Below are 26,062 nucleotides of genomic sequence, written 5' to 3' on the forward strand. Positions count from 1 at the left end.
AGGAAGATCCCCTGGAGGAGGAAATGGCAACTCACTCAGTATTCCTGCCTGGAAAACCCCATAAACAGAAGAGCCTGGCAGGCTACAGTCCAAGGGGTCACAGAGTCAGACACAACTTAGCAACTGAGCACGAGTATTACTTCTTACAGAAAGCATACATGAACAAGTAACACAATTTGTAAATGACACAGATAGAGTAGGATAATTAGTTAAGTTTAGAAATCCTACTATATTTTAGTATAATTTACTAGCCTTTTGCTAATATACAAATGTCTTAATTAGCACCAGGACAGTTCCAATTAGGCCAGAGAGGGTCAAAGGAGGAACTAATGACGTAAGCCCTGATGCAGGTCCAAGAATGGGGGAAGGTGGTCTTCTCTCTTCCCCACTTCTCCTTTGATTATAAAAATGCAGCCCTATTGAACAGTTCTCAGGGTTGTGCTCCCTTGCTGGCTTGCTTGTATCTCTCAAAAGCCTCCTATGCTAATAAACTCATTCTTTACCCGCCACTTTGCCTCACACTTAACTCTCTGAGCTTCACTAAGTCCTGACACTAGTTGAACGGTTTCAATTAAAAGATCAATATAGTGAGTTCCCATTTCCTCCTAAGTCAGGGATCTTGGGTTTAAGTCCGAATTTGAGTTTTGGCTGAGTCCCACCTGAGAAGGAATGCAGATTCATAAAGAATCTGTATTTGAGTTCTGCCTTAAGGGTCTCCTTTTCTGGGCAAGTTTTCTGAACAGCCTCCTCGGATGGTGTAGAGGGACTGGGGCTGGAAGAGCTACCCCATGAACACTCCCTGTGGTGGAGGGCTTTCAGCCACGTGCCATTTGGCTGTCGAGCTATATTCAGGTCGCTGAACGCTGTTTAACTCTTGTGAAGCACAGTAAGTGAACGAGCACCATGAATAAAACATAAAACTTGCTAATATTTATTGAGTACAAGTAAGCCCTTTCCATACATTTACTCATGTAATGCTCACCACGATCCTTTGAAACAGGTATTATTTTACCAGTGGCTCAGAGAAAGCAGGGATTTGATTCCTGTTCCTCGGCCAGCCTCTAGATAATCTAAGGTGAGTTTGGAATCTGCTGGATTCTTTGTCAAACCAGAAAAGAGAGGAAGGGGCAAGACTCAAGGCAGAACTCTCAACTTCAGGTCCAGGCTGCTTCCGTTTGCCCTGCGCTGCCTCGGAACACCGGAGAAAGCTCAAGATCCCCTGTCACCCGGCCAGCGGGTCCCGCACCTTCCACCTGGCTTCCAGGACGCAGCCCGCCCCCAGACGCATCACCCGGGAACCTATTTCCCGGCATCCTCCCCGTGCGACCGCTCACTTCCGGTCCTAAGTAGGCCCGAGTAGAAGCATCACTCGGCTAGCACCCTGCTCTTGGGAAACGCTATCTGCCGGGATTCCCGGCTGTACGCCCCTGTCCCACTGCCGCCCACGCCTTCGGTCAACACAGTCCCCTTACCTGCCCTGCGCCCCCCACCCCGCGGCCCCGGGCTCCCACGCTGATGACCGCCCTCACCTCCTCTCTCTTCGCCTGCCGCGGCCTTTTACAAACGCGGCCAAACTGTTCGCTGTAACGACAGTCGTTATTGGTCCGAGCCGCCCCGCCTCAGTTCGCGTTGTCTGACGGGAGTTGTAGTTTACTCGTCCTAGAGGCAGCGGACAACGGCTGCGGAATCAGGTGGTGGAATCTGCTCCTACCAGGCGATTGTACCACTTAAGTTTTTTTTTTTTTTGCTATGGCAAGAGTGCTCTGGACAACTCTGCTGGTACTGAAAGGCATAGACAATTCTAGGGCTGGTCATGGCTAGATTAGGCCTGAGTGAGTCCTGTTTCTGAGTAGAATTCCATCCGTCATTGATGCAAGTCTTAGATTTTATATATTTTTAGCAACGTCGGCTGCGATTTAGTGTTTTGTCAAGGGAGTGTTGTCCACCAAAGTATTCGCTGTTTCTATCACTTGTGTGTTTGTATCAAGTTATCTTTTCTCCCTTAATTATACTCTGACGTATTACTTGAACGTTTTCCCTTAGAAGGGGTTGGAATTGAGTTAATTGAGTTCCGGCATGACCTAGTTTTGGTCCATGGAATTGCAGAATAAATCTACATACTCTTTGTTGACAATAGCTGCTGAGTACAAATGTGTTAAGGGTGAGGCTTGTATGTACTGGAAAACCCCGAAATGAGATTTCCTGCACCTTTAGCCTTCATCCTGCTACTTATTAATCGTTGCACTGTGGACTGGTCACCTGAGAACTGTCAAATGAAATAATATGAATAAATAAAAAGGTGAGAGTTGTGTTTGTTATATTCAGGGACTTACTGAGGACTGTAGTCAATGAGATAGTCTCTCAGCTCTGAGGAAGTGATGTGAAGAGGTTAGCGGAGGAGGTTAGCACATGTATGATTTTGGAGAAGGGGTATGTGCATCAAGCACACGTTGGTAGAGGGGTGCTTCTGGTGACAAAGCACAGGTATATTAGTTAATGATTTTAGTGTTTTGCTAAGTATGGAAAGATGCAGGAAACTAGGTTCATAAAATCTGAAAATATCCATATGAAGTCCTATTCTCCCAATTTTTCCAGAGCAGAGTGCCTTGTTTCTGATCTCCACCCTGAACTCCCTTCAAGGTGTGTTGAAGGTCAGTGGCTAATAACTTAATCCTTACAGAGCCAGATGGTGAGTGGCATTCTTTAGCTGGCAGAACCTTAGTCTTCTTAACTATTAATAAGAGAAGAGGTCCCTTCCGTGATTAAGATTTGATATGTTGTTTCCTAATCTGGAGGTAAGAGGGAGAAGGGCACATTTTTCCTTTTCCATGAAATTTTTCCAATTTTGTCTTTCCATTTCAAGTTTTAAAATGATCATCAGAATATCCTGGATCGGGACTTCCCTGGCTGTCCAGTGGCTAAGAATCTGCCTTCCAATATACAGGGGAGGTGGGTTAAATCTCTAATTAGGAAACTAAGATCCCACATATGGAGGGACTAAGCCCCTGCACTGCAACTACTGAACCCACACGCCCTAGAGCCCATGCACCACAAGAAAGAAGCCCACAAACCACAACTAGACAAAGTCCACACTATACAATGAACAGCCCGTGCAGCCAAAAAAAAATTTTTTTAAGTATATCCTGGATCATCTAAATGATCACCTATTAATACAGTGGGGTTTCAACGTCTGGTTGTGTTTATGATTATATTAGTGCCAAGTGGTTACACAAAACAGTTGTTCTCAGCTGGGAGCACTGCTTACACATCTAGTAGATGCCATAGGTGTTGAAGATCCTCCAATGCACAGGACATCCCTTACAACAAAGAATTATCTGGACCAAAATGTTAATAGTGTCACAATGAAGAGACTCTGTTGTAAAGAGAGAGTGTTTAAAATTTTTTTCCAATGGAATTGCCCAAATGCATCCTAAGAGAGCTGTGGGTTTTCCAGCTGATACACATTATGTTTCAAACAACCTCATTCTAAAAGAGGTTTCTTTCTTCCAAGCCAGGCATGCTGGGTTCTTCAATTCCTTCTTCAAATAAGGGCTTTATACAAATAAGGGCCTTCTTTATTTCAGTATGCTAATATTTTTTTTACCCACTTAATTCTCTCATTGTTTTTATAGTATTTTTCTAATTGTCATAGGTTTGGGATTTTTATTTTTCTTTCTTCTTTGGCTCTCCTGGGTCTTCATTGCAGCGTGTAGGCTTCTCTTGGGGAGCACAGGCTCTAGAGTGGATGGACTCTGCAGTTGCAGAGTGTGGGTTTAGTTGCCCCTAGGCATGCGGGATCTTAGTTCCCTGATCAGGGATCAAACCTGTGTCTCCTGCATTAGAAGGTGGATTCTTAACCACTGGACAACCAGGTTAAGTCCTGGAAATACTTAATTAATAAGGTAATAGTAGATAACCTTGTCTTCCTGACCTTAAGAATGTTTCTAGTTTCTCCATTTGCATGAGCCTAGCTTTCACTCTAATTATACTTAGTTAAGAAAGATGTCTAGTTCAAAAATATTGTTTCCAAAACTTCCTCTATTACTTTCAAAGATAAATGTTATCTTTTTCCTGCAACTTGCTTCTGTCACTTAACATAAGATACTATGATCATATTTCTTTAAAAATATATATATATATTTTTTGGCTATACTGGGTCTCGTTGCTCCAAGGGCATTTCTCTAGTTGTGGTGAGTGGGGGCTTCTAATTGTAGCGCACAGGCTTCTCATTGCGGTGGCTTCTCTTGTAGTGGAGCACAGGCTCTAGGTGCATGGGCTTCAGTAGTTATTTATTATTCAATTTGCAATCACTATGTCTAAAAGTCCTTGGAGGTCAAACGGACAAAGGACATAAACAGAAAAGTCACAGAAAAGAAACACAAACAACCAATTACCATGGGAAAAAAATCACTAACTTTACTTGCAATCAGGGAAATAGAAGAGATCATTTTACATGTCTCAGATTGGCAAAAATGAAAGCTTAATAACAATCAGCATTGGTAAAAGCCAGGCAAATGGGTGCTTTCAGACATTTTTGGTTGGAGTGTAAAATGATACAACTTTTAAGAGGGCAATTTGACAATATGTATCATACAATTTTTACACTTTAAATTCTTTAATCCATCTCTCAATTCTAAGTATCCTAGAGAAATAGTACACACATGCACACAAACACCTTCTTGAACTGCTGTTCCAGTTTTTTTATATAAAACAGAGGTATTTTTTTGTTGTGTATTTCCAAATGGGTGAACAGTAGAGGTTTTGTTTTTGGTGATCATTTACTTACCTTTGTGATTTATTCATAATTTATTGTCTTGAGATGTTAAAAAAATTATTGCTTTCTTAAATCTATCTGCTCCTTCCTCTCTGCTTCCTTTTCTCTACAGCCCACTAAATCAGGAAGGCAGTCTGCACTGAACATCTCCACCTCCCACTCCCTAACCTACTGCATCCACATTTTGTTCCTACTGTTTCACTGAAAGTGTTAGTTTTTAAAGTCACCAGATACTTCTTTATTGCTAAATCCAGTGAACATTTTTCCCCTCTGCCACGCTTCACCCTTGACTACTATTTCCTTGAGTGGTTTCCTTCCTGATCTCTGCAACATTATTGGCCTTCAGTATTTCTCCCCTGTCAGGCAGCTCTTCCTCATTCTCCTTTGCAAGCTTAGCTGTCTCTGCCCCCTTCCATACAGATAGACCTAAGAGTTCTGTCCTCAGGCCTCTTCTCACTCTACTGTCTCTCTGGGTGACTGCCACTCCTTGGGTTGAACTACCACCTAAATGCTGATGACTCCCATCTCTACTCCAGTCTGGATCTCCCTTCCAAATTCTACAACATTGTCTACTGGATATTTCTACCTGAATGTCTTACGTGCCTACACCCCACATTTTGGAAGGTAGATCTCATAGAATTGGCCCTGGTGTGGTCCTTTAGTTTTAGCTCTTATTACCTCATGCCCAGTATTTTATCAGCACACAGCAGAGAGCCATTTGTTTAAAATGAAATTGAGATAATTAAATTAATTAAATGATTTACTACCTACAGGGTATCTATACAGCACTGAAGAAAACAGTCACCAACTTTTAATGGGGAACACAGGTTTTAAAGATATAATCGCATAAATACATAATTTAAAATTATGACAGATGTTCTAAAGGGAAACTATAAGATGACGGGAGAGGCTCCTGATTTAGATTGTGGGTAGAGAAAGGAAGAAGTTTTAGAGGAAGAGACATTTAAGTGGAGAGCTGAAGACAAACAGCAGACAGATAAAAGGCATTCACACGGCAGGGTTCTGCAATGGGAGTTCTGATCCCCAATCCACTCTGCTATGCCTTGCTTTGTAAAGCATTTCACCTGTGCCAGCTGGCTCACTATTAGGCTCTGCCAACAGAGGGACCTAGAGGAACATGCAAGGCAATGACAGGAAGGAATGTTCCTTATGGGTTCTGGTTCAATCTTTGTATTCAGTGTGCAATCCAATGGATCGGTGTACAGAAGACCCAGGGGTGCTCCCCTCAGTGGTTCTCTGGACCTGCCCCTGCTGCACCCTCAGGCTACACTTTTCCTCACTTGCAGCTGCTTCTATGGCAGCTTTGGGTGCACCAGCCTGTAATACCCTCAAAGGCTGACAGATAAAATACAGGACACCCAGTTAAACGTGGATTCCAGTTAAACATCATATAACTTTTAGTTTGTTTCATGTAATATTTGGGACTGTGCTTTCACTTGCTAAATCTGGCAACCCTAGCTCCCTCACCTGGTGGACCATTTCTGAAGATCAACTCTGGCCAATGGTAGGCAGCTTCTAAGGAACAGGTCTGGCCCACACCTTCTGGCATGTTTCTTACCAGGCTGCAGGTTCCTGCGATAATCAATAATCAAGCCCACTTTGAAGAGGTCAGAAACTTCAAGTGCTCTCCTAAACCCTTAGCACTGTCCACTCTGCTCAGAAGTAGTATCTTTTTTTTTTTTCACTTGCAATTTTTGCACTCCTTCTAGGGGTTAACCATTTTTCACTGTTTACACTAAAATTTCCCTTTTCAAATTTTAGTGGTGGTCTCTGTATCCTGATGGGATTCTGATATATAAAGTGGCTTGTAGTGAAGTTGGGTAAACACAGACTACTTTAGAAGACAACTGCAGGCTGTGTTAAAGATTTTGGTCGTTGTTTTTCAGTTTCTCAGTTGTGTCAGACTCTTTGTGACCCCATGGACTGCTGCATGCCAGGCTTCCCTGTTTGTAACCATCTCCCACGTTTGTTCAAACTCATGTCCACTTAGTCAATGACGCCATCCAACAATCTCATCCTGTTGCCCCCTTTTCCTCCTGCCCTCAATCTTTCCCAGCATCATGGTCTTTTCCAGAGATTTTAGATTACATCCTAAATATAATCTGAAGCAAAGACTTTCAAGAAGGGAAGAGTCATGATCAGATCTACATCTATGAAAGATTCCTTTGGGCTTCTGATTCTGGCAGAAAGGTAAGTAGTCTGGTACCTGGATCTTTACCCTTCTCCTGGAAACCACAGGGAGCAATAAGGAAAACCTATGACCACCAACTCCCACAAACAGTATCTTAAGTGAAGCCAGAGATACAGAGAAAACTTGACACATTGAGAAGAAGTGTGGTACTGGATGGGAGGCCAACTGAGTTTTGTGGGGGAAGGACAGGGAGTGAGGAGGGGGCCAGTAGTGGCAGACCTCAGAAATCACTTGCAAATATTCAGTCTGAGAGCCAAACCGTGAGTGGAGCCAGCTGTCAGAAGGACTGAACTAGTATGTGAGTACTGGAAGAGGCAGGGAGGGAAGATGTGTTAAGTGCCTAAAAGATCCAGAGGAGATGTCTTTCAGAAAGCAAGTTAGGGGATCTCCTTGAAGACAAGAGTTTTGTCACTTAATGGAGCACATGAAGCAATCAAGGGTGCTCAGCTGGCACAGAACTTCTGAACAGGGCCTCATCCCAGAGAGGAACCATGTCTACACTTTTAAGCAGACAATTCATTGTAGCCACAGAGAAGGGAGGTAAGAAACCCTGACAGGTTCTTTCCCCTTCATCCTCCTGCTGGTACTTGGTCTAGAAAAAACCAACCATTTCAAATATGAATAAACAGAAAGATGTAAGCACAGCATTTGTACCAAGACACTGTAATTAAAAATAAGAAAGACAGCAAAACTTACCCAGAGTTTCCCCGGAGAAAACTCACAAGAAAATGTTCCCATAAAGCAGTTGAAAATAATACACTGACATTCCAATGTAAATTTTAAAAATCTAATGAAGCAAATGCAGCTAAGAAATGTAAGAATTCAGGGAAGAGCTGTCCCTAAAGTGAAACAGAAATTGGTAGAATTTAGGAAACAGAAAAAAAAATTTTTTCCCCCCAGAAATGAAGGTTACATTAAAGGAACACAACTGAGTCAGGATACCACAGGAAGCACATTAAGGAACAGAGATTAGAGATGAGAAACGCAGGGACTTCCCTGGCGGTCCAATGGTTAAGACTCCACGCTTCCAAAGCAGGGGACGCGGCTTCGATCTTTGGTCAGAGAACTAAGATACCGTATGTCACGGTGCCAAAAAAAAAAAAAAAAGCAAACGAAAAGATAATTAAGAACAAATGACAGAAAGTGATGACAGGCAGAGGAAATCCAACATACAACTGGAGTTGCCAGAGAAAACCAAAGCAGTGGAATAGTACAAATATTTATGAATATAATTCAGGAAAACAAGAAATATTAGCTTGGTGCATGTACTTGGCTCAGGGAATGTTTCTTTTCTTACACAATGTTTTCCCTGGCTTGTCTCTTCCCATTTGCCTGATTTTCCAGTATTTAGTCTTTTCACATTCTCCATAGTTCTGTGAAGCTTCTCATAATACACAGCTCGACCTCTAGAGAGCCTTAAGTCTGGCCTGCTGACCATCAATCTGGATTGGCTGCCAGGTCTCTTCACAACCGTAATCCTAGGACTTCCTATTATCTCACTCCTGTTTGATCCTGTTTCTAGATACTACATTGTATTTTTTTCCATGACTTGTTCTGATGGAGTTTATCCAGTTTTTCCCTGAGAATCAGTCTTCTATGAACTTACATATCTAGTCTTTATTCTATTGTGACCCATGACCATAATTCATTTACACTTCTAAAGATAGTGCCCCACTGATTCCTAGGTTCAATGTTGTCATTGGGTATTTTTCTTAATCCTTTTTCTATCTGGTAAATTTTAGGATGGGCCCCTTACAGGCCTGGCATCCTAAAATTTTATAGTGGTATGGCTTCACATGAATCTTTCCTATTTATTGTACAAACTCAACATTAGCCTTTCTTCAACCTTTAAACTCAAAAAATCATCAGGGAAATTTCCCTTTATTTAATAAATTCCACCCACTCGCCTATTTTCTGTTTTCTTCTTGGAACACTTATTGATTTTATATTATAAACCTCCTGAATTGATCCATATTTATTTTTTCTACTTTTGATTTCTGTTCTAGGACATCTCCTTGTCTTTTAATACTCCCACTGAATTTATTTATTCTCATTTCTTGTTGTGACATTTTATTAGGATTGTTCTAATTTCTTGAATACAGTGTGAGTTTTCAGATTCTTGAGAGCTGCTTTTTATTTAGCTCTACCTTTTGCAGTCAAAGTTTTTCTCAATTTCTGGTGACCTTTGGCTGACTTCATTGAAAAGTGAAGCACTAAAAACCTGTTTGGAAGGTTTGTGTACATGGGTAGGGCTTACTGGTCAACACACTCCACTCTAAGAGGATTGGTGGCCAGTTACTTTTTGGTTTTGTTGTTCAGTTGCTCAGTTGTGTCCGACTCTCTGCGACCCCATGGACTACAGCGTGCCAGGGTTCCCTGTCCTTCACCACCTCCTGGAGTTTGCTCAAACTCATGTCCACTGAGTCGGTGAGGACCTTCAAATATCAGCATGTGTCTTTTCCCTCCAGAGCAGCTTAGTATTTCCACAGTAGGAGCCTCTAAATCTTGCATGTTTAAGTATGGTTATTGGTCTTCTAGAGCTGAAAACAGATAAGCTAGGGATCTCATTTATCTAGTATATAAATCTGCTTAACTCCTACTTTCTGTGCAGTAACTCATTTAAGCATATTAACCCTGAGTCAAAAATCTACTTTTTCCTTTTTTAGGTGAATTACTATTAGAATAACTTCGGCCTCCAACTTCAGAGGCCATAGGGTAAAGTACTACTCAACTGAGACTCATTCATATACATTTTACTCAAGGTTCTTAAAATTTGTGGTTTTAGAGGTATGTTCTTCAAGTTCTAAACAGTCAAAATGTAGTCACTGGAAAAAATGCAATAATCCTGTACACAAAGAAGATTTTGTGTTTAGAAATCATCACTCTTTCATTGAAAGGGTTTGCTCTTTATTTCCTACAAACACAGTTTATTTTTCCAATTCAACTGTAACCTCAAGAGCACCCTGTATCTCTTGGTAAACTCAATTCTAATTCTCTATGCAAACTAGTCCTTATCAACCGCCTTTTCCAAAGTAATAGAACTCTTAACACACATACAAAAGGAAGCTAAGCAAGCACAGAAACAAAACAAGAATAAAACTAGAATGTGAATCTCATTTTCAACAGGGAGAGAATATCAACAAGGAAAATGAGATCCTGATTTCATATAATAAGTTTTCTACAGCAATTCTTTGCAGTATCCCAATGCAAAGCATGGTTTCTGAAATAAGATTAAAAAGAAATATAACAAATACCTGAGTGAATATAACAATATGGCTAGACCAAAAAGAAAAAAAAAAATCTCACACACAATAATCACTGCAAGAAGATCCCAAAGGTTATAGAAAACATAAATGAACTTTAATATCCAAACAGTCAGGGCAAAGAATACTGGATTAATGAACCCCTTAAGTGTGAACCACTTCAGGTTCTTTACAGTACCAGATGTATTTTAAAGTAAAATCTGAATGCATATTGCAGAGAAAGAATTCATTTTAAAAACTGTAATTTCCTTACTGGATACTAATACCAGTATGATTTTTAGACTGTTAATTTTTAAAATGATTTAACACTGAGAATAAGATTTAAAGCAAAGTCAGCAACGTTCCTGAATTGCAAATGTGTTCAGTAGTAACCCTTTGAGTAATACTACTTTCTTCTCAAAAAGTAGTCTGTACATTTTAGAATTGTGCAATAAAAAAATATTGGCTAATAAAAAGTGTTATTACTTGAGATAGTCAAAATGAAAGGAAAACTACACTTTTGCTTAGATTATTTATGCCCAAATAATTTACCCTGCAGTCCACAGATGTACAGGACATAAAATTTTTTTGAATAAGAGAAAAACAACGAGGGTCCTAAAACAGGAACATAAACCAGAAGAATCTAAAAACAGCATCCTATTATTTCATTTTTTGAGTATTTCATTTAAGCTGCTTTTGGTTGCATGCCCTGATCTGTAGAAGTTAACAAGGAAATAAAATTTCCAAGTGTTTACAACTGCATAGAATTGAGCCCCAGAGAATTATACATTTATGAGCTGTCTTTCCTGGGCTCTGGTTTACTAGAGTACTGGCTTAGAGACCAGTTCAGGCTCCTATGCTGCTACCTGGAGAATACAGGCTAGAAATCTCTTAAGATTCCACGGGCCTTTTCTGTTCCTAAACAAAATACCGGGAGCTCTCTGGTCTTAAAAAGAACAACCAAGCATCCAAATAGGTATAGTGGGGATCCTTTTCCTTTGTGAGTCAAACAGGAGAGTTTGTGACTTTTATTGAAAACAAAATAAAACAAAATCTCCCACTATTGTTCTAAGAGACTCTGAAATGTACTAGAAATTTCAAAACTAGAACAATGCCATCACAGATTAAACTTCTTAATGCTTGGAGCCAACCCAAAATAAAACTGGGAACTCCAGGAAAACAGGTACCAAAAGAATCAAAGTAATGATTGCACTGAGGCTTCTCCTCTTCAAAGGCTGTTTAAGGAGGTAGGATTTCAAGGGTTTTTGTTATTTTTTTGTTGTTGTTTATCTTTTGGCCTCTGAACATTTAAAAAATGCTTCGCCCGGCTGGTCATTCAGGCTAATTTTGGAGTTCACAAGGAACCACCATGCCTGACCTAAGGATATTCTACAGTTTCACAGCTATCATTTGTACATTAAAATCAAGTTGATTTACTCTTTTTGAGTAAATGTAACTAGAATATGGCAAATTAATATATTTTTTTACATACAACTTTGTGTCTCAAAATTCTTGAAAAACAAGAGCTGATGACTTTGTATTCAAAGACTACCAAAGTGTGTATTTCATATTCACATGCAAACAAAACTTTATAAATCTCCTGTCGACTGCATGATGCCTTTAAGGATGAAATGACATACAAAGTTTGGTAACTGTGCAAAATATTAAATTGCTAAAACATTTTACATAATGAAATAATACATGTAATTATAGAAGTTGACATATGAAATTAACATGGGTTCATAAGAACTTATCACATTTCAGAGATTTTCTTTAGTAAGTTTTTGTTTTTATAATTCCTGGTACACAGCAAAGTTTATCACAGAAGATAAAAACCCTTTTAAACAGATTCAACAGGGAATTCTTGAGGCACCTTCTCATATAAAACACAAGATGTATACAATTATCAATCCATCTGAGAAAAGTTTTCAATCTAAATGAACATCATTTTTTTTTCCATTTAAGTGTATTTTACAGAACTTTAATAAGGCAAGACAAATTTATGAAAAAATGTAGATACAAAAATGATGTAAACTAATAATTTATATTTAAAAACGGCAGAGGGAAACCGTGGCGATGGGACAGCTCAAACAATGTCTATTTCAAAAAAACCTAAAACAGAATTGTGCATTAGCTGAAGATTACAAAGAACTTCTAGACTCTGCACAGTTTTGGTTTTTCTTTTTTTTTTTTTACATCTTTATATTACATGTTTTAAATCATATCAGGAATGCAAACTAGAACTGCACACTACTTCAGTGGAAAAAAGTTCAACATTGTGCAATTTTCTGCCTCAATTTTAAAAAAAGTGGCAGCAATCCCTGCATTTGTATTTGAAACAAGGATCTGAGAATCTTTATCAAAAAAGGTAATGAAGGCAAAAATTGGCAGACATCCAGCATCTTGTTTCTTTTTAAAACAATGTGGATGATTAAGTAATTTCATGATTGAAAAATGAATCTTTTAAATAAATACACTGTATCTGACATTTGCACTGACTGATTTGATAAATCTGTAAGTAAACAACGGCTTTACTACTCCCTGTAGCCTAAAGCCCCTGACTTTAGATTCTGGAGTCCTTTTTCACTGGGTTTCATACCCTGCCACTCGATACCCTGCAGGCTGATTAGGCATCATGCTGCCATTCTGTCCTGGAGGTGGCTGCACTCCATAATTTGGTCCCATCCATGGTGGAGAAGACTGTGTCTGACTGGTGGAGAATGTGAAAGAAGCAGAGGGGAAGGGAAATCCACTGATTAAAATAAAATGTAATGCCAAGAAGAAATTACACATATGTGGGAAATATCCTTTTTCTTAAGCCCAAATATAAGAATAATTGTTATGTCAGAGAAAGCAAAGGCAAAAGGTTTTTTCTTTTAAAAATAAGTATCCATGTAGCTTTAATGTGTATGGTTTAATTCTGTTAGTTTAACTACAGCTAAGAAAATACCCTTTATCTATAAACATTTATTCCCTTTGAACTCAGAAAAACTCATCTCTAATCTCAGAACTGTTCTCCTGGGGTTTGACATACATTGAACAAGCCACTGTCTGAAAGAATCTTGATCATCTGGTATAATACGGACTTGCATTTATATTACTCAAAGAAGAAATTAAAGTATCTATTAGTATATGTAAGCTTATATTTCAACATAAGATTAATTTTAAATAAAAACTGTAAAGTGTTTTTCAGAAATTTAAGTAAAATTACATAATTCAGGATGTATAAAGAAGCTTTTGTATAACAATGTATGAATAAACCCTTTTGCACAGGAAAAAAGCCTAATGAATAAAGCAACTAGGATCGAAATAACTGTATCCAAGAAAGGCCAGTGACCATTAGTCACATAAAAACCTTAACAACTATTAAGTTCCTATTTTCTTACTTAAATATTTGTTGAGTCATTCAAGCATTACCAAAGTGCTTATAATGCTGGTTATATATCAAAGCAACACATTTGCAGGCAATTTTTAAAAGATATACACTTAAAACTATAAAGTAAAAAACTCTCTAAGTCCTTCAAAGGCTATGCTTTAGATAGAAGGCCACATTACCTGCTAATTACTTAAAATCTCTTCCTAAGTTCTTGACATTTTCAAAGGTTAATAATAAAGGAAAAGAACAAGTGTGCTTACTTAAATCCTTGCTGGTTCCACGGCTGGCCATACATTCCATATGCAGGTACTTGCCAACCATTAGGCATATACTGGCCAATTTGTTGTGCATTCCCATACCACTGGCCCCACTGGCCGTAAGCTTGTGGATATCCAATTTGATTCTGCTATTAAACAAAGTTATAACAGATAATTTAGTATTATTTGAAATTATAGGTGCATATATAGTCCTTATATACCACAAATACATAACCATAACAGATAGGGTCATCATTACAATGAAAACTAAAGGATAAGCAAGAGTAAGTTGTCACTGCTAAAAAATAGCAAGGTCATACTGCTTCAACTCTACAGTGATGCTCTAAATGCCATATTCTTTGAGCCAGCAGGTAATGCCCTAGAAATAAATATTCAACTCAAGAGAACATTTAAGTGTTTTGTAAATTATCCATATGACTGTTTCCTTTAGATAAGGAAGATATGAAGACTATTCTTATATTCAGTTTACTTAAGAAAGTTATATAGTTTAGGATTTTCTCAATCCTATCTTGATGTTTCATTTACTATTTCCTCATAGACATGTTTGTGGGATCAAGTTTGAACTACTAGAGCTGCCTGGAAAAACAAAGGTGGCAAAATCTGGAAGAAAATGCCAAGGTCCTAAATATATTTATAGCTTTTGTTTCAACTGAACTCAAACATGCTTGTGAGTTCTCCAAATAGTATGTAAGTCTACTAAGAATTAGAAAAAAATTTAATACCCTGTCAGGTTTGTTAGAACATTTTAAAATCCAATGTGGTGTGAGTATGAGTCAGTTGAGGCAGTCACATTCATCATGTCACCACTGCATCCATGAACCATCACTCTGGAACTATAATATTATACATGTAGGAAGAGCCCCTATATGCCATCATTGTAGCTAGAAACATTAACAAGAAGCTTTAACAATTTCATTTAAATATACCTATTAGCCCAGCCATTACTTTGCAAAGTCAAGAACCCTCTCACCTGTTGCACAGGATTTATCATATCGAGAGTTTCTTTGCCCCAGTAGCATTTCACAACATGGCCTTCAATGGTAGTTCCATTAACAGAAACAATTGCATGTGCTGCACTTTCATGGGAATTGAACCTATTGAAAATAATATTAAGAATTACAATGATATTACAATTACAATGATATTACAATTACAATAATATTAAGAATTACAATATAAATTGTTTAAGGTACTTATAAATAAAACGTATTTGAAAAAATCAAACTGGGCCTGAGGTAAAACAGGAAGTTAATATAAGAGAATAAAATGGCCTATGTTTTCAGTTTTTGGAGAAAATTCTCTTAATAGAAAATGATTTGCCTTTGTATTGGAAGGAAGGAGTTATTGTGGCAAATTTAATAAAAGCTAGATTAATTTCTATTTCTTTATAACCAAAGAAAATTTTAAAGAAAACCACTAACTTAAAAGTTCAAAAATGATCTGGAGGTAAAAGTTTTTTTAAAAACCACACCTACCGAACAAAAGAATATCCTTTATCTGGAAAGACTCGAATTTCCATTATTTGTCCAAATGGTGAAAAAGTCTGACGCATTAGTTGTTCTGTTACACAAAAACCAAAACCGAATTGCATTAAAATCCTACCAATATCAAGTACTTTAAAATTAATCTTAAGATGCCACATAGGTAAGGTCCCCGCACCTGTCAGCCCCGAAGTGACGCCTCCACAGTACACAGTACAGTTGCTTGGACTGGACTGATTTACGACCTCATCATATGATAGCTGTTTGGTGTTTGCTGGGGAGAAAAGTTTAATATTTTTAGTTCACAAAATGTTCAGAAAGAGGAAAGCAATATTAACTATACTACTGTAATGGTAATATTTATCTTGATCAAAATGCTTGTTTAATACATATTACAATTTGATTGAGGATTAAACCTCCCCCAAGAATGTCTAAATATTATTCAGTATTCTCTAATTAATAGGAGACTTGACATTAGAGATATTACTTATTATTTATAATTACAAAAATGAAAACTAAGTACATTTTTGAACAGTAGTCTTGATTTGCTTCTCATCTATTTCTGCAATAAGTCTCCGGGAACAGCTCTAACATTTAAAATCTAGTGTTTTTTCCTCCAAAATTCCACATTTCCTTTTCTTCTCCAATACACCTACACTCATATGTACTCTTTGGAGCTGGAGGCTTTCGGGTTGCCCAGTTAGTTCTGATTTGTCTTCCACCAAGCCACTGGCCACCCATCTGTTGAATGGCGTTTTCGGCATCCTGTTCCACACAACATTAGAAATGACAAAGAAGCCACTATTAGTTGACGTTAAACAACTGTTTGCAAAAGAGAAAACTCATGGTTGCGTTCCACAAATGTTTTCTTAATGGAATACTTTATGATATTCACAATATATGACAGCTTTCCTAAAATACAATGGTGCTTTTATTTATTTTACAATGGCGCTTTTAAACTGTCTTTCTTTTACCTCATAAGGGCTTTTGGGAATTTTTAATCACCTGAAAGACGTGAACTGTCAAGTTCATGTAACAACCCAGACTATTATGGATGAAAATCTCACTTTATACAATCCAACAAGTTTTCAACAACAGCGTTTGGTTACTCATTCATCTTACAAGTAAATACTGAGCAGTCATCATGTTCTAGACAGCAGTTAACGTTAAGTGCTGGGAATACAGTCAAAGAGGCAGACACGGTCTCTGCTACCATGGAGCTTCCATTTTTTGGAGGAGACAAATTAAGTAATTATTAGTTGTGGTAAGTGCCATGACAGAAACAAAAGGCTGAGAGCAAGAATATGCCATACTGAGATTCCTTAAAAAACTGGAAATAGAACTGCCTTATGACCCAGCAATCCCACTGCTGAGCATACACACCGAGGAAACCAGAATTGAAAGAGACACGTGTACCCCAAGGTTCATTGCAGCACTGTTTATAATAGCCAGGACATGGAAGCAACCTAGATGTCCATCAGCAGATGAATGGATAAGAAAGCTGTGGTACATATAGACAATGGAGTATTACTCAGCCATTAAAAAGAATACATTTGAATCAGTTCTAATGAGGTGGATGAAACTGGAGCCTATTATACAAAGTGAAGTAAGCCAGAAAGAAAAATACCAATACAGTATACTAACACATATGTATGGAATTTAGAAAGATGGTAACGATAACCCTGTATGCAAGACAGCAAGAAGACACAGATGTATAGAACAGTCTTATGGACTCTGTGGGAGAGGGAGAAGGTGGGATGATTTGGGAGAACAGCATTGAAACATGTATAATATCATATATGAAATGAATCGCCAGTCCAGGTTCGATGCAGGATATAGGATGCTTGGGGCTGGTGCACTGGGATGACTCAGAGGGATGGTATGGGGAGGGAGGTAGGAGGGGGCCTCAGGATGGGGAACACGTGTACACCCGTGGCAGATTCATGTTGATGTATGGCAAAACCAATACAATATTGTAAAGTAATTAACCTCCAATTAAATAAATTTATATTAAAAAAAAAATTTACCTTAGGGCAGCACGATTAGGGAAGGTCTCTTAGAAATGACTTTTAAGCTGAGGAAAAGGAGCTAGAAAAGTCAAAAAACCAGAGTGTTCCTGGTAGAGGGAAAACCACTGCAAAGTGTGTTAAGGCAGGCATGAGTTTGGTACACATCTAAAAGAAGCATGTGAAACACAACTAGTTTCACTGGAATCTAGTGTGCCAAAAGGAAAAGTGTGAGAAGAAAAAACTGATTATTTTAAGTAAGAGATTATCATGATCCAATTTATGTCTTAAGAAGACCATCCTTATGTTTTAAGGAGAACAGTTTGGGGAGATAGACAGTAAAAAGACACTTTTTAAGACTAATATAATATTCAGATTAAAAAAGAATGTTGGTGACCAGGACTAATACAGTAGCAGTGATGTAATCTAAAGGAAGAGTCAACAGAATAGGGGTGGGGGGGCCGTGTGCACAGTAACTAAAAGGGCAGGAATCAAAGCCGATTCCCAGGTTCCTGCTTGGGCAGCAGGGAGGACAGTGCTAGCATTGACGGAAATGAGAAGTCTGGGAGGCAGTGGAGGAACAAGTTTGAGGAAGAAACGATTATTTAAGACACATTAAGTTTCAGATATATGTAAGACATCTAAACGAAGATAATTTGTTAGTTAAGTGTGAAGTAAATAGAGCTGCAGATATAAGGTTCAGAGCCATGAAGAAAGGCTGGAGAGAAAAGAGTGTCCTAGAATAGAGCCCTGAAAAACAGCAAAATGTGAAAACTGGATAAAGGAGAAATTGCGAGCTAAGGTGACTAAGAAGGAATAGCTAGTGATGAAGGAAGAAACCCACAACCATGTACTGTCCAGAGCCAAGCAAGCAGAAATCCATAGGTGAACCTGAAAAGAGTAGGCCTGGTATAGAGTAAAGAATAAAGCCAACTTAAGAGTAGACTGAAAAGGACGTGGGCTTCAGCTTTGGTTTGCCTACGTCAAATGTGGGCTTCACCTAGCACAAAACAACAGGTAAATTTAAGGCTAAAAGCTGTTCTTAAGACACATAAAAAGGAAATGATTCTTCTTAAAAAAACAAATATTGCTTTCCACACTAACCAGTCTGAACTCTGTAAGATGTTTAATAACTATCTGCTGTTGGATGAACTGTGTCACTTAAATTTATATGAAGTCCATCCAGCCTCATAACTGTGAAAGTGACCTCAATGCATTTGAAATAGGGTCTTCGCAGGTATATTATTAAGATGTGGTCATACAAGTTAGGGTGGGCCCTTTTAAAGAAGGGCTGTTGTAAGAACATGAGAAGTTAATGAGGACACACACAGAGGAAAGAGGGTCATGTGAAGACAAAGGTAGAGACTGGAGTGATGCAGCTACAAGTCAAGGATGCCAAGGATTGCCAGTTACCACCAGAAACTAAAGAGGGAAGGAAGGATACTTCCAGCATCTTCAGATGGAGCATGGCCATGATGACAACCTGATTCTGGACTTCTATCCTCTAGAACTTAGAGACTCTTTCTATTACTCTAAGTCATTCAGCTACTTTGATACAGCAGCCCTAGAAAACAAATATAATTACATGCTCATATACAACTACAGGAAAGAATTCCTCCACTGTAACAGGAGGAAGAGGGAGAAGGTGAGAGCATTTAATGTAGGTTTGGTGGTAAAGCTGAGGGAATTTCTGTATGATAGCTTTTACTTTCTCATTTGAAGCTCAGGGTGATGATGGAGAAAAAGAGGGAGGAATATTTGAGAAGAAATGAGGGAGCATGAAACAGTTTTTCAAAGAACAGGAAATCAATTTTACTAGAGAAACACAGGTTTACAAAGACAGTACCATGTGTTTATCTATGTGTAACTGCTAAATTAGAAGTGAAACCAGCTGACTCAATTTCTCTATAGCAACACTCCGTTACTTCAGAGTAGGCAGGGAGGTATGTTCAACCAGTACTGGAGTCTGCCTAGGACACACAACACAGGAGAGGCAAGGGAGCCAGGGGCAACTGCAATCAGTGCTGTGGCACTTCTCAACACCAGGAATGCCTGCCAGTTACATAGCACAAATTTATAGAAACTAAAACATAAACTTGGGAAGATCAAATTGTATCACTTATGCAAAGTTATATACCTTTTGTGTGATGACTGTCAGGATTATAATCCATGTCTGGTAACTACAGAGGTCACACACAGACATCCTCTGCTATATCTGACTTCCATACTAACTATGCATTAAATAGTGACATATAGCAGGGTAATATATTCCATAATCCCAAATGCAAAAAAGTGAGTTTTTACTCCACCCAAAGACCTCAACCTGTATCACCAAGTATCACAAAACATTGACAACCTATTTATCAATCCTTTAAGGTAAATGTGGCTATCAAATTCATTGCATGAGGTATTCTTCTACCTTCCCTAAATATTATGCTGGGATTAACAGTAAAGCTTTACAAACTAGTTACTGTCTCATAGTTTTTATTTTTTCATCTCCTTTTACACTTGGTAGATGGGACCATACATGACAGAGCTTTTACATCTTCATCTCTCAATATGCTTTACCATTTGCAATTTTTCTTCTAATATATGGATTTTTCCTGACCTCTTAGATTAATACCTGCTTCTTAGAAGACACTTTCGCTTCATTAGAGGAAGATGATAGTTAGAATGTGATCGAAAGATACAATGCCTCTGTGTGAACAGCCGACACACAGTTACGGTGCATTCTACCTTCTTTTGCCTTAACTTAAAAGCCGTGTTAAGGACTTCCCAGGTGGCGCAGTGGACAAGAATCCGCCTGCCAATGTAGAGGACACGGGTTCGATCCCTGGTCCGGGAAGATTTCACATGCTGTGGAGCAACTAAGCCTGTGTGCCACACTACTGAAATCTGTGTGCTCGAGGGCCCGCAACAAAGAGTTGTGCCCCCACTCTCCACAACTAGAGAAAGCCCTCTCGCACCAATAAAGACCCAGCACAGACATTAATTAAACAAGAAAAAGGCCACGTTAACATTTTTAGGGCTGATTTTTTATTTGAAAAGTAAATTTTGAAAAAGTAAAACTGCTGCAAGCTGGCTGTTATAGTGAATATCTGGATAGGGAGGAATAACCAGACATTAGTTTCAATACAGGCAGACACAGAAACTAGAAAATATAAGATAATTTGACACTAGTTGGCATAACTGCAAACAGTTGTTTTTAAAAACTCGGAAGGAACTGGTACAATAAATGATGCTTATAAATTTCACCTAAAGTTATCAAGAAATGATACCTATTTCAAATACTCCCTTTACTAAAGAAAATCCTTTCTAAAATACATTTCATAGTATCAAAAATTTTAATGGCTCATTCTAAGGGACTCTTGCACAAAAAATACAGTATTTTTGCACTTATCACTGGCAAACAATCGTAACATAGAGGCAATACAATAAAATTAAAGGTTAATGGAGCCTCAGTATATAATCCAGGATTAATGCATATAAATTCTCCTACCATCCACCCCTATATTTTTAGAAGTGTGATATCTCTGCATTTAATTGTTTGGAACCTCGAGTTATCACACTAAAAAAACTATTTACTTGAATTAGTAATATATTTACAAGGTTCAAACTTCACATAGTACAGTACAGCTAGAAGTTTCTCGCCCTCCTTCCCATGTGCCTCTCATTACCTGCCCCACAAACAGGAAACCTTACAAGTTTCTTGTTAATCTCTGCAGGGGGAATGCAGGGGGAAAAGAAATCACCCCCACCCTGCCCCCTGCCACGCATACACACATAATGAGATCTCTTCTTTTTTACACAAAAAAGTTTTTTTACCTGACAATTTCCCATGGAAATCTTTCCATAACCAGTACTTACAGAGGTTCCTCATTCATTTTCCTTTTGAAAACACCACAGTATTACATTGTATGGAGAACATACCAAAGATTTTATCCAGCTGTCATATATGTAAGCCTTTCCTTCTCTATAACCGCCTTTCACCTCTCATTTGAGAAACTATGCTATCCTTCCTTTTCTCTGCAAAACTCAGAAACTTCAAGCCTATACAAATTCATGTTCAATAGTGTTTACTGAATGAAGGAAATGATGAGACATTTTCAAATACATTAATATACTCTTTTTAGAAAAATTCCCATCCACTGGAACATTTTATTAGTTACTTTTAAATTAACATGGGAATATAAAACAGGGAGAAAACAAATCAAATATATATGAGATACTCAATATCCGTCCTATCTTTGGATGATGATTTAAACACCTCTACTTTTTATATTCTGAAAACATTTTCTCAGTACTTTGCATGCTGCTGCTGCTAAGTTGCTTCAGTCATGTCCAACTCTGTGCGACCCCATAGACGGCAGCGTGCATCAGGGTGCTAAATACATGTGCTTAGCTGCTCAGTTGTGTCCAACTCTTTATGAGCCCATGGACTGTATAGCCTGCCAGACCCCTTTGTTCACAGGATTCACCAGGCAAGAATACTCGAATGAGTGGCCATTCCCTTCTCCAGGGGGTCTTCCCGACCCAAGGATCGAACCCCAGTCTCCTGCATTGCAGGGGATTCTTTACCATCTGAGCCACCAGCGAAGCCCAAGGTGCTAAATAAATGTTGACTAAATAACCAAACAGGAGAAAGAAGGTATCCTCTAGTAAGAGTACTAATTATCATGACATGAACAAATGGTAGATGACAGAAATGACTAATAATCAAAATGAAACGAACATTTTTGTTCTTTCTTCTTATATTGCACATGCACTTTTTATTGAGCTCACCCATTTGTTGAAAAAGGAGACAAAGCCATATCCCTTAGACTTTCCTGTCGCCATGTCTTTTACCACTCGGGCATCTCTGAAATCAGAAACAATCAGAAGTTTAGGTTTGCAAACTCTCCTCTGGATATCAAGCGAGAATTTCATACACAACTCATTTTCATGTTTCATCTTCATTAAAATGAACCTTTAATACAAATTTACCTTTTATTCTATAAAATTTATTATGTAGTAGCAAATGAGGCTTAATTTTATAAACATGCAAATCAAAAACTTTAAATATATATGTATACATTTTACAGAAACTGCCTCCCACTTCAAAAAGTTTTTACATTTTTAAATATTAAGCATGGTAAAAGCAGCTATTCACATGAATTACTTAACTTATAGGGTTCACTGGCACACTAAATGAATGGCTTTCTTTAACCATGCAATTTATAATTTGCTATTTTACACTATATACTACCTAATCATTAAAAAATTAAAATAGAAAACTGGAAACTAAAAGAATGAAAAAGATGTATATTCCCTAAATCAATTAATTTTTTTCATTTTCTCAGATCAGTTCATACCCCCCTTCTGAACTATGGGTAAATTTTGAGAACTTGACATTTTCAGAAATGTTAAACTATTGAAGAAAAATACTAGACACACACTTTAGTCTTATTCTATATAAGAAAAGATTTTACACTAAATTCTAAAATAGCAATCATATAAGATTGATTGGAAACTACAAGATATAAAAGCAAAATTTTAAAAAGTCAGAAAGTAAAAAAGCACGCCAACATTTATCCACTGTGAACCGTAGCTTGTAGTTAGCCAGGGCAATTCTGTCCATTCTTCAGAGATACTCTGCAAAATAACCAGAGCCCTATTATTTGAGATTGAGTGAAAAACCCAGCCATGATAGCTAAAACTCCATACCTCAAAAAATTGGACTCAAATTGTGCTTCGCAGGCAATCTGCTTTTAAGTTAGCCAGGTATGTCACAATGCTTGTTCTCTCAGGACACATGAACAAAACAGGCACTTTCACAACAAAAACCCAAGTCAGAAAGCCATGCAATATAATTTTATATTAAAGTATACATAAGCATATTTTGATAAATTTAGGAGTGATTTATTAAGTGCTTAGGGTCAAAATGACAAAGAGGTGATGGTGAAAGAGGAAAACTAATGCAAGTCACTTCTCAATATGTAAAAATACTTATGGTACACATGCATTTAATTTGTTGCTGATTCTTTTCTACAGCAGAATCTGTTAGACTACCCTAAACTCAAGGAACAGGAAAAATTTAAGCTGTATAAATTAGGGAAAGAAAGTGCTGTAATTTTTATACCCAATATTTAATAGGCCAACACTTACTACACAATTTTTATAAATCAAGCACTGTTGTAGAATCTACAGACAATACCTGACTATCATGAGAATCTCTCAATGTATGTATTTATCAATGTATCTCCTTTAATTAAAAAAAAAAAAAATCAAGAAGTGATGCTACCAACTGAAAATGGTTCCTTCAAATTTAGAAACACTAACTCTTAGGATAACCTAAAGCTTAGACATTATCTCAACTGAAAATTATACAACTTAAAGGTCTTATCAAGAAAAAAATCATATATACATCAGTAATCATAGTAGACTCTAAGAAAACCTACAGACTACAATTATGATACCAACATATTTAACAAAAAGAAATGATTGATTTTTGATTAAAAAGTAATGAAATTACTAAAATTTGGATGTCATTTAACTTACACTCACCAATTGTTAAACAATCTTTATCTTAACCCTAAACTAAATATCCACGCTTTCAGAAAAGCGACTTCAATCAAAATCTAAACATTTAATAATATAGCATTTAATCTGTTAAAATGTTAGAAAAGCCTTTTCTTCTTAAAGTTAAGTTTTACGAAATGTTAGCCTTGATTCTTATATTATCTGAAAGAATGCTCTAAAGAAGAAGTAGCAAAGATACAGATCAAAGTTCTTTAATCCTTTACAGTCCTGTGACTATGCTGAAAGTGGATAAAATTTACAAAGATACTACACACCAAAATGAAAACAAGCACAAAATTTTGTATACAGAAATTTATTAAGCCTTTAAGAGGTAAAAGGTTAAGACTATCCAATCTAGATATTTGAAAGCCAGCTAACCATCATCAAAACCCTAAAACAGACTAAAAAGAACAATCAAGAAATTAGAACTTTTCCTAAAGTCAGTTCTAAGAGATCAAGAAAAATGTTACCTAAAAGAAGAGCCCACCTATAAACTCTCATCTTGTGACTGCCTTTAAAGTTGGCCCCTTACTTATGATCATTCTTTGGTCACTATCCATTTTCATCCTCCTACCAGTGAACTAAAACTCTTCAAATGAAAATTCCCAAATTCAACATCAATATCACCAGCATTTACTTTCCAGTCTCCTTCTCATCTCTGCTGTTGGTCTGTTCATCAAACTAAATCAAAGCTAGAATTTCCTTTTTTCTACTTTTCTAGCTGGAACACCAATAATAAAGCAACCAGAAACTCTAAAAACTTTGTTTTCTAGATTCAACAATTACTTCTAAGAAAGTGCAATAATCAACTTATTCTTACTCTATTACAGGCATGCTTTTCAAAATATTAAAGTTCTTTTATGATGAATACTCAAGTGAGCTATTTATAACAGGCCTAAACTGTACAATTAATAACAACGCAAGCAATATAGTGCTTCACAAAATAGTAAGAGGCATTATTATTGTTGTTAATAGCAACAATAACAACAACAAAATGTTAAATGGAATTAACATTAATAACTGCTTTTTAAACTATTAAGGTTTCTTTTTGTTAAAATATATTAACAGAAAATGCATGGTATCATAGAAGTGCCAAAGGGTCTAAACTCCTTAGTCACAGCACAAGTTCACTAAAGATAATGACCAGGCTAGCAAGACACTCATACAAGAAACAGGATGCAGGACAGCACATTCATCTCTTAAAAACTAATGCTAATTGAAAAAAAAATTTAAGATAATTGAAGACCAAAGATTTATCAATGGGAAAATAATCTTTGGCTGTTAACTACTTGAATAGGCTCTAAACAATACATTTATTCAAGTAAATATTAATACATTACATTCAAGTGTCAAAATTTATGTCCAAAAACATTCACAACAGATTTTCAAATTACTTCTATATGATTGTTTCTAATTAAAAGCATTTTAAAATTTATCCTCTGTTACTTACGATATTCTTCCAAATGGTGCAAAAGCAGCTTTTATATCTTCAGTTGTAATTTCTGGACTGAGATCACCAACAAAGACATGGAAATGATCTTATAGGGGAAAGGAAGGGGAATTGAAAAGAAAAATACAATTTTAGAATTTAAAAAAATGCTAAGATCTATTCAATAAAGTATTCTTAAAATAATTTATGTATTACAATAAAGTATAAGTAAAACACTATCCTATATCTAGACAAATTCTATCAGTTTTAAACATAATGAATAATGAATCAAGGTGACAATACAGGAAAGATTCTCCTATGATATATCTAATGGGAGACTGACAGTTACATTTCTACTTATAACCAATTATTATACTGGCCAAAATAAACTATTAATATATAACAAGTTTTGCAAAAAAAAAAATATATATATATATAAAAATAAATGACTTATTTACCATTCTAATAGTAATTATTCACATTTATTCAGTTTACCACTACATTAAATCTTTACAAATTAAAATAGTGGTATTATGAATTATTAGGCTAGATTTGCCTCAGTTAAGACAGTTTACTGAAGCTAGCTATGCGATATACTTGGTTTAACCATATTTTGTGAAGAACAATCAAAGAAATACCTTGCATTGCAACAGTTTGATGTTAAAGTATTTGAGTTTTCTCAAAAGCCAACAGTTTTGGTTGCCCA

The 26,062-nt window shown here is 37.1% G+C and overlaps 2 protein-coding genes across 17 annotated transcripts in view; both read right to left on the minus strand.

Moving 5' to 3' along the window:
* C11H2orf42 (chromosome 11 C2orf42 homolog) overlaps window positions 1–1,561 on the minus strand; it is a 39,544-nt gene extending 37,983 nt beyond the window's left edge. For all 3 annotated transcript variants that reach the window (XM_005212876.5, XM_059891444.1, NM_001034714.2), the window contains 1 exon segment: window positions 1,530–1,561. The gene's annotated coding sequence lies outside the window, so the exon portion shown is untranslated.
* The window catches only part of TIA1 (TIA1 cytotoxic granule associated RNA binding protein), a 55,053-nt gene that overhangs the window by 11,715 nt on the left and 17,276 nt on the right, over window positions 1–26,062 (minus strand). For 4 of the 14 annotated variants that reach the window (XM_005212866.4, XM_005212864.5, XM_059891373.1 and 1 more), the window contains 8 exons: window positions 25,378–25,465; window positions 22,152–22,227; window positions 16,020–16,128; window positions 15,542–15,637; window positions 15,358–15,442; window positions 14,853–14,976; window positions 13,865–14,010; window positions 10,325–12,938 (listed from right to left, as the gene is read on the minus strand). In XM_005212866.4, coding sequence (XP_005212923.1) covers window positions 12,812–12,938; window positions 13,865–14,010; window positions 14,853–14,976; window positions 15,358–15,442; window positions 15,542–15,637; window positions 16,020–16,128; window positions 22,152–22,227; window positions 25,378–25,465 — 851 coding nt within the window. In that variant the 3' untranslated portion in view covers window positions 10,325–12,811. Of the gene's footprint in view, window positions 1–4,390; window positions 7,826–10,324; window positions 12,939–13,864; window positions 14,011–14,852; window positions 14,977–15,357; window positions 15,443–15,541; window positions 15,638–15,886; window positions 16,129–22,151; window positions 22,228–22,934; window positions 23,001–25,377; window positions 25,466–26,062 lie in introns of those variants that run through there. The other 10 variants (XM_024998932.2, XM_024998930.2, XM_024998929.2 and 7 more) reach the window with 7 other exon arrangements.

This window comes from Bos taurus, chromosome 11, assembly GCF_002263795.3.
Source record: "Bos taurus isolate L1 Dominette 01449 registration number 42190680 breed Hereford chromosome 11, ARS-UCD2.0, whole genome shotgun sequence".
NCBI lineage: Eukaryota > Metazoa > Chordata > Mammalia > Artiodactyla > Bovidae > Bos > Bos taurus.